The sequence below is a fragment of the Zingiber officinale genome, chromosome 6A (genome assembly GCF_018446385.1).
Source record: "Zingiber officinale cultivar Zhangliang chromosome 6A, Zo_v1.1, whole genome shotgun sequence".
Classification (NCBI taxonomy): Eukaryota; Viridiplantae; Streptophyta; class Magnoliopsida; order Zingiberales; family Zingiberaceae; genus Zingiber; species Zingiber officinale.
The window spans coordinates 125,542,111-125,551,453 of record NC_055997.1 but is presented as its reverse complement, the minus strand read 5'-3'; the positions used below and the strand labels follow the sequence as shown (position 1 = coordinate 125,551,453).

Sequence of the window (9,343 nt, the reverse complement as noted above, 5' to 3'; positions counted from 1 at the left end):
AAATTGACAGGTTCAAAGCTCCGTCAGCATTAATTAAGATCTTTTCTCGAGGGTGTGAATTAACTAAAGCAGTGTGTTCTTAAATTATCCCGTACGATTTAAAATTCAAAAAGATGTCGCTATCAACAGGCTGAAAACGTATTTAATCAATTTAATATAACAAATGAAAACATTATCAATAAGTTTTAGATGTTATTTATTTCTTTTATATATACGTAACATATTTGAAAGAGTTCTAAACCAGTAAAAAAATATCCTGTACTCATTAATCGTGCACAGTGCCGTGATTTTTCCGCTTCACTTAAGGTTTAAAAAAAATATTATCATCGTACACTTATGCATGGGATGTTGTAAGTGGTCCGTAATTTTATAAGACCTTAATATTTAAGATGTCGGTCTAATAAAAATCATAATTGAACGATAAGTAAAATTATTCAAATTAATGTAATTAATTATATCACATCATATCATAAATATTAATATAGATAGTGCATATTAACCACTAGGAAAGCATGTCAACCTTATCTCACTGTACAATTCTCATTAATTACATTATATATGAATGTGAGTAAATTTGGCTTTTCATTAATCTAAAAAAATCAATCTCTACCTCGTTATTACTAATTAAATACATATAAAATATGATATTTTGTAATTAAAAAATGAGATTAGCCGAAGCATAAAGATGAGCATGTTCGAATCAATATTAATTAATTAGACATTCTGATAGTGTATTAATTAATTAGCGGAGCGGCAGGTTGACTACGGTGAAAATCTTTCTTCCAATAGGGTGCATTAATTAAACTACAGTCTGTCGTTGTCTAGACAGCGGCAACATTAATTAAGCAGCGATGAGTTATTGAACTTAACATATATAGATAGTATTAATTATTCAGTTAAACGTGTCTTTCTTTCTGATGCACCGCTCAGTATGTAGCGGTGTGCGAAATATGATCGATCTGCACGGTAAAGATTTTGTACTCATTAATGATTCAGAGCACATTAATGCAGGATTCGTTTGTATTACTAATTTTGCATAGCACATTAAATGCATGATCGTTTTGAAGACGTATTTTTTTTCCTCCGTTGCTTAAGTGGGACAATTTCTGAAAACATTACCCTTGAAATTAGATTATTTAGTTATTTATAAATTTATTTTAAAATCGTAAATGGAATATTATTTCAAAACGTGATCTACGTGTCAAACGGTCAATGTTATGAAAAAAAATTGGTAGTTATTCTACTGTTTCGCTTGACTTCTTCCTATAAATGCAGTCACAAACAAGAGCAGTCACAGATCTGAAGCCTTATTCTCGCATCCTCTCATTTCCTCTCAAGTAAGTTGTCATGGATCTCAATGCTCCCCATGGAACTACGATCGTCGGCGTTACCTACGACGGCGGCGTCGTCCTTGGTGCGGATTCCAGGGTGACTTTAGAAATGGGTGTCACAATTGATTCGATGACGAACAAGATCATCCAGCTAACGGATAAAATTTATATTTGTCGTTCAGGACCGGTAAGAATCTCTGTATCTATTTTTAAGTTCACTAGGATTCTAAGTCGATATATCTTCCGGTTCTCTCGGGAGGCAAATCGTTTTTTATTTTTTATACCGCAAATAGCTGTGATGTCTTTGATCGTGGTTCTGATTTATTTTACTTTAGTTTCTGAGATTCTTATATAGCCTTTTAACAAGTTTTGGCTTTTTTACAGGCTGCTGCTTCTGAGGTTCTCTCAGATTATGTTAGAAACATGCTTGATCAACAAGAGTGAGTTAAACTATAATATTTACTTCGTATATGTAAAAACATAGAACATGTTTTTTGTTTATTCCTGCTGCAGAATTCAATTTGGGCAACCTGCAAAGGTCAAGGATGCGGCTAATTTAGTTAGATTATTTTCTTATAAAAATAAGGTATCAAAACATTATGATTCCTAGTGAAGTACATTCTACCATTTGTTTATTCGTTTACTTTAGGATATACAATAACACTCATATATGATTCTGCTCGTGAACTTTTGTAGAACATGAGACAAATGGGTGTGATTGTTGGTGGATGGGATAAGTACGAAGGAGGCCAAATATTTGCAGTACCACCGGGAGGGGCCATTTTGAAACTGCCTTTTGCAATTGAGGGTCGGTATAACAACATAAAACTTAATTTTTTGTCTATATTTCGTATATGATCACATGTGTACTGTATTATGTAGGATCCGGCTCACGCCACATTAGAGATTTTGTTGACATGACATGGAGAGAAGGGATGGGGAAAGTTGAAGCTGAGGTATGAAAAGTGAAGGCAACTTCTGCAATTTCTGTTTTTCGCATTATGAGTATTTGCTTTCATATATTGTTTGCATTATTATAATTTGAGAGATGGTCTCTTTTAACATGCAGCTATTTGTAATTAAAGTTGTATCACGTGCTATCGCCAAAGATGAAGCGAGTGGAGGACTTGTTCGCACAGTTACCGTGAGTATTTTAATTGTTGAGTGCATAATTTCTATTAAAAAGAAGTTTACATATTTTTTTGTAAATATTTATTTTTCTGAAAGAATAAAAATACTCATTCAATTTTGATTGTCCGCAATTATAATTCATCCGACCAATTTAATAATTTTGCTTGTCATTTCTTGAAGTATGTTATTTTTTTTCTTTGATGTTGCAGATAAACTCTGATGGTGCCATAAAAAATTCCTATACACCCGACGAGGACGAGGACGAGGACGAGGACGACGACGACGATGACGACGACGACGACGATGACGACGAGGACGACGACGGAGGCGACGAGGAGGAGGATGACGGCGACGACGGCGACGAGGAGGAGGAGGACGACGGCGACGACGGCCGCCAGCCGACGGGGGACGACGAAGACGACGGCGATAACGGCGACGACGGTGACGACGGCTGCCAGCCGACGGCGGACGACGAAGACGACGGCGATGACAGCGACGACGGCGACGAGGAGGAGGACGGCGACGACGGCTGCCAGCCGACGGCGGACGACGAAGACGACGGCGATGACGGCGGTGACGGCGATGAGGACGGCGGACGGACGACGGCGGACGACGACAGCGACGATCTGAAGCCATAAAATTTCAGTCTGGAGCAGAGCAACATTTAAAATCTATCATTTGATGATCTATTATTAACTCCTTGTTTAAGATAACTGAGACTGAATATTGAAACACTATTGAGCTGTCTTTAAATTGAAACACTTATCAATATTTCGTGTTAACACATACACATATTATTGATGAATCTATCTCTCTTCAAATAGTAACTTAATGATTTTCGTTATCAAGTTTATATATATATATTTTTCAACACTGTATGAATGTTCTCTGAATCGAAAAATTGGAATACTGATGATATATATGCAGGATTTATAGATTTAGAAGGAATTATAGAATATTTTAGATATTATGATCGCAGACATGATATTTTTATGTTTAAAATGGTACAATATATATTTGCAGTCCCAGATATAGATGGGGAAAATCAAACCGATAGAAGTCTTGTCTCTTGATTTAATTTTGTCCTGGATTGCTTAATTAAGCTTGCCCGGTTGCAGTATTTACGGGATGATATTAAGAAAGGGCAATCCAGAGTTTGTGGAAGAGCATGATAATGTTCTCGAACATAGGCCTTTAACTGATTATGGTATAGAACCTGATCCTCTTTGCTTAACGAAAGTACTTGGAAGGCATGCATGGAGATAACTGGGATTCCAGGTCCTACATGTGATGCTTTTGCTGGAAATGCTCCTAGGATGTTACAGTAGTTTGTTTCATGGGAGATCAAAACATGCACCCTCAGCTACTGTAACATACCTATCTCGTCCAGGATGGCCAATCTGTAAATGATGTAATTTTTATTAGAACTTCTAATCAATATTTTGCTCATCTAAATCATTTTATTATATGAAAACTCCCATTTGCTTTCAAGATAACCAGTCTAAACATCAACCAGCTGTCCCTAGAGAGGGATGCACATAGTGTTGGTGTTTCCCCCTTTTTACATGCATGATATAATTGAAGTGAAAATTATTTTGAGGAAAGCAATGCAAAATTATTTGTATTAAAAAACAAAGTTAAAAGGCTATCAATCAAAATATCTTGTTTGAATTAATATTTTGATGGTTATGTTTTAATCAAAAGTGATGCATATTTTCTTAATTAAAAATATTTAATATTCTAATTGATATGTAGAATAGTGTGGATATGGTTTATTCTTAATTAGTCAAATGATTTATTTAACTTAAGTGACTTTTTTAATCAAAACTTCTTAATTGTCTAGGGCTACTTATAAAATAAAATAAAATTACATTACATGTTTTTTTCCTATTTATCTCCGATCATATCTAGTCAAGTGTGAAATTTTATTGATTCATTAATACTCTGCTTAATGATAAATTTCATCGATATTAATAAAATCTTAATATCATTAATAATTTTATCATTCCCATTATCAATTATTAATGATTTTCCTATTTTATAATAAATTATTTGGATTTCACAATAAACTTTATAGACTATTTTGATTAAATGTATATGGTTTATTTTCTGGATTCTTCAATTATTTTTCTTAAAACTGAATTCAATAATTCAATCATCATTGCTCAAGTCCGAAAGCGAACAATATGACAGGCTGAAAACGTAGCTCAACATTTGACTAGATAAAGACTTCACATTGTCCTATAAAATCAAGAGTATTAATGATGGGCCATGAAAGAGTCTCGGCATTGACTATCCAATGCTCAAGTCAATCCTCAGTTTAGAGAAGAATAGTAGAAAAACTATAATAGTGAACATGTTGAATAGTAAAATATTGTATACCTCCGTCTGTGGATAGAGATCCCCTTTTATTGTGTCACTATAGCGTCTGTGCACATATCTCAAAGCATATGCAGGTTTTCCAAAGCGTTCTAGGAAAAGACAAGTTAAAAAGTATCCCTGACACCTTTCCCGAAGCGGACACGCAAATCTCTAATGCAATAGACTAAAAGTTTCCAAAGTACAATTTACACGTTAGACATACTCTATTATCGGCGACATAAACTTCTAAAAGAGTACGATGAGATATGTAGGCTGACTGGAGGTCGTTCAGCATCTATGACCTAGCTCGATCGTACTGAACAAAGTTATCGGTCTATCCTTCACTTAGATTTCTTGTTGTAGAAGGTCTACTTTTTGTCCAACTGGTCATGACATCCAACTAGGAGGGACAGTAGGATGGGAAATTTATTGTTTGTCTCTTAACCTTAGTCGCAAGTTTTCAAAAGATGGTCGTTTGGACGATCACGTCCGACCGGCATTGGAGGCCCATTCGACCAACTTTGCCTGATCTGAAGGCCTATTCGGCTAACTACGCCTGATCTGTGGTCCTAGGCCTTTAACTGTTTTGACTTTGACATGTGTACAAGAGTCTCAGATTCTTAATATGTGATGCTTTGACCAAAGACTTTAAGTAATAATCTTATCGAGTGGCCATATGATATATGCCTCCTTGCAAGTTGCGGTGAATCCTATGGGCTATCAAATACCTTCGGACATTTCGACTTATACCTAATGGGTCCACACCTTCAAGAGATGTTTACTTAAGATGTCAACGTATGTCTCCAAGATCAAGATGACTGTATACCTCAAGTCAAAGGAAACTTGCATTTGAACTACAGCAAGAATCTCACAGACATATCTATATATGTAGAAAATCATATGAAGTCTTACAGCAAATTACTCTAATGAACTAGTTACCATAACTAGCATCCATATTTAACTCTCGTCATCCTAATGTCTCCAGTTAGTGATAAATAGCTGTTTGGTCGAACCAAGGAGTATAACCCGTGCTAGTCTTATAGAATTGATGATATCTGAATGTATCAATTCAATGACTAGGGATTAGAACGTTCATAATTGCACATATACTGATAACCACAAATTGTGATCTAATTATAAATTATCTCATATTATGAATTATATTGTGTACATTTAGTAAATGAATTTAAGATTATTAAAACATATAATATGTGATCATGTCGGGAAGCTCAAAAGACGGACCTGCCAGCGTGACGTATCTGGAAGGTTGACCGCATCCCCATGACCCAGTGGTGAGCTGTCTTCTGCGTTGACCAGGCTGTCAGAAGTCCTCTGGTCAACAACACCTGCAACCAACGACCGGATTGCCCTGATCCCTGGTACCTCGATGCTCGAGGTGGGTCTCGCGAACATATGAGCAGCCAGATAATAGAGAAATAAATGCACGAATAAGGAGTACAAGAACGTACCCTGGCCCCTCGGGCGCCCTCGGATGGATGGGTGAGCTAGTCGGGATGCTGATCGAGTCGTCGTGACCCTAAATGGTAGATAAATGTCCATAAGGTGAGTATCTAGCTCCTATGGCTCGGAGCCAGACGCGATATGGATCCGCAGGATGACGCACTGTCAGACTACAGCCTCGGCTCGCAGGCCAGAATGCAACAGCGGCACGAAAGCCGAACACACTCTCGGCTCGCAGGACGACACACGGCACGCATGACGGATAATACTAATAACAAACATAATAACGATACAAATAACGCAACATAACAACTCGATGGCCGAAATTACATCGGCTCACCAGTCGAACGCCATCTCAGCTCGAAAGCCGACGTAGACAAATAGAATGAGCGGCGCCGGCCGCGGGAGGCAGTGCCCGCTACTGGAGGTGGCGTCGGCGCCCGCTGGAGGGGGTGGCAGCGCGCGTTGGCAGCAGAGCCCGCTGGCCATGGCACGTGGAGGCTGCTGCGGCGCATAGAGGTGGCTAGCCCAGGGGCTGCGGCGCGTTGCCGGCGGCGTCGATGGCGAGAAGAGGGCGTGACATACGGGGAGGAGCGACGCGAGTAGCGGCGGCGATGACTGCGGGAGGCGGCGTGGTGGTATCCGCTAAGGACAGTTGCGATAGCTGCTAGAAGTGGCGGCGACGAGACTCCCCAACGACGTCAGCGCCAGAGGGAGGGAAAGGAGACGAGGAGTGGAGAAGATGAGTGGCCGACGGTGACTGCTAGGCTCGGCGGCGGCAGGGACCGATGGACGTGGCAGCGGTGGCCACTGGACTCGGCGACGACAAAGGTCGCTGGATGCGTAGGTGAGGTAGGCGAGGTGCGTGAGGGAGAGAGGCCTCGAGTCAGCCCGGGGGTGGCACCGCGAAGAGGAAGGGAGCTTTTCCCTCCCTCTGCTCGAGGTTGCTGCGGCGAGAGATTGCTAAGGAGAGGAGTATGGGGAGAGAGGGCTGCCGGCGCCGGATATGACCGGCGCCGAAGATGGTGGAAGCAACCTCCTTTCTCTTCATCGTAGCAGCGGCGGCCCCAATTTCATGAACCAGTCCCTCTCAAAGTGAACAGTGCTCTCTTTAAAACCAAAACCTAAACCCCTCCAATGTCCAAAATGCCCTCCTCTTTTCCTTAATTCCCTTTAAACCCCTTAATATATCCGCATTGTTGGTTAGTCCTAGGAAAACGTACCGATTCCACTGTACAAAAATTTTTGTACAAGTATCGAACATTTCCTTAAATAACCTATTGTGTTCTTTAGAAGTTAAATTAGGAATCGCAGACGGAGCTTAACATCATTGATTCCAAATTTAACTTATCTATTCTTAATGGTTTAGATTTGAATCGCAAGCGGAACTTAACACTATTGATTCAAATCGACCTAAGTTATTAATTCCATAAATATTAATTTCCAAAATTGGCTTCTAGGACTGCATGGCGAGGCACATGACCTTCTTGGATATGGGAGCAACCACCACCACCTAGGCAAAGCCTTTTAAGGAAAGCTAATATTTATTTCCTTAAATAACTCTAGGTTAACCAAAAAGAACAATCTAATCACAAATTCGAAAAAGAAGAAAACACAAACTCGAAAAAATTATTTCAAAAACTCTAGAATCATATGTCTCTTGTGTTTGGTATTTCCATAAATAACTATACAAAGAAAACTAGTATGATGCAGAAAACAATTACTAGTTATACCTTTCTTTGTAAGCAAAATAACCTCTTGATCTTCTACCGTATTCCTCTTCTTATCTCGGACGTTGTGTGGGCAACGATCTTCCGAGACGAGAACCACCAAGCTTCTTCTTCTCCAAGCTAGATTCGGCCACCATTAATTCTCCATGAGAAGTAAAGGTCCGGCCACCACCACCAAGCTCCAAGGGATGCTAGAAACGAAGCCTTCTTTCTCTCCTTCTTCTCCTAGCTAGAACCGGCCACCATGGACTTCCCTTAAGTTGATGCCGCCGACCACAAAGGAGGAAGAGAAAAGAAGGAGAAGAGGAGACCCTAGGGCTGGCCACACCAAGGAAGAAAAGAGAGGAAGAAAAGAATAGAGTCGTTAGCCATTAAGGCACCTCTACCTCCTCTTTTATAATCCTTGGTCTTGGCAAATAAGGAAATTTTAATAAAAACTTCCTTAATTCTATTGCCAAGAAAAGAAAATTTAATTAATTAAAAATCAAATTTCTTTTTCCAATTTTCTTGGCCGGCTACTTTCTCCCCAAAACAAGGAAAGTTTTAATTAAAATAAAAATTAAAACTTCCTAATTTGTTTCTGAAAATTTATAAAAAAATTCTCCAATAATTTTAATCCCTTCATGATTGGTTAAAAGGAAATTTTATAAATTAAAATCTTTCTTTTAAACATGTGGATAATTTCCAAAAAGGAAAGTTATCTCTAAAAATTAAAATTTCTTTTCAATCTACAAATAAGGAAAGATATCAAATCTTTTCTTAATCTTTTGTCGAAACTAATAAAAGAGAATATTTAATTTTTAAACTTTCTTTTAAATCATGAACATGGTTAAAAAGGAAAGTTTTCTCAAAATTAAAATCTCCTTTCAATCTACAAATAAGGAAAGATTTCAAATCTTTTCTTAATCTTTTGTAGAAAGCTATAAAAGGAAATATTTAAATTTTAAACTCTCTTTTAAAATCATGATATCCGCATAAGAAATAATTTTAATAAAAATTCCTTTTAATTTTCTAGTGGCTGACCACCTAAGCTTGGGACCCAAGCTTTGGCCGGCCACCAACTTGGCTCATCCACTTGGTCTTGGCCGGCCCTAGCTTAGGTTCCAAGCTAGTTTGGTCGACCCCATTAGGATGGGTAAGAAGGTGGGTATGTGGTGGGTATAAATCTCTATATACAAGAGGCTATGATAGGGACCGAGAGGAGGAATTGGTTTTGGTCTCCCGATGAAATTAAGCTTCCCGTGTTCGCCCCGAACACACAACTTAACTTCATCAATAATAATTCATACCACTAAAGAATTATTATTGAACTACCGCACCAATCCCAAA

The 9,343-nt window shown here is 38.6% G+C and overlaps 1 protein-coding gene across 1 annotated transcript; it reads left to right on the top strand.

The window, feature by feature from the left end:
• The first annotated feature begins 1,347 nt into the window (after nucleotides 1-1,347).
• On the top strand, nucleotides 1,348-2,563 carry LOC121995286 (proteasome subunit beta type-6-like). Its single transcript, XM_042549065.1, has 7 exons — nucleotides 1,348-1,518; nucleotides 1,716-1,771; nucleotides 1,845-1,917; nucleotides 2,028-2,139; nucleotides 2,214-2,287; nucleotides 2,401-2,479; nucleotides 2,559-2,563. Exons 1-7 carry the CDS (start codon nucleotides 1,348-1,350, stop codon nucleotides 2,561-2,563), a joined length of 570 nt encoding a protein of 189 aa, XP_042404999.1.
• Nucleotides 2,564-9,343: the final 6,780 nt, after the last annotated feature.

Bases quoted from the DNA above. Each gene is read 5' to 3' on its own strand.
- LOC121995286 (XM_042549065.1), top strand. From the start codon at position 1,348: ATGGATCTCAATGCTCCCCATGGAACTACGATCGTCGGCGTTACCTAC. The intron at 1,772-1,844 runs GTGAGTTAAACT...TTCCTGCTGCAG, and splicing joins AACATGCTTGATCAACAAGA to AATTCAATTTGGGCAACCTG. The intron at 2,140-2,213 runs GTCGGTATAACA...TGTATTATGTAG, and splicing joins ACTGCCTTTTGCAATTGAGG to GATCCGGCTCACGCCACATT.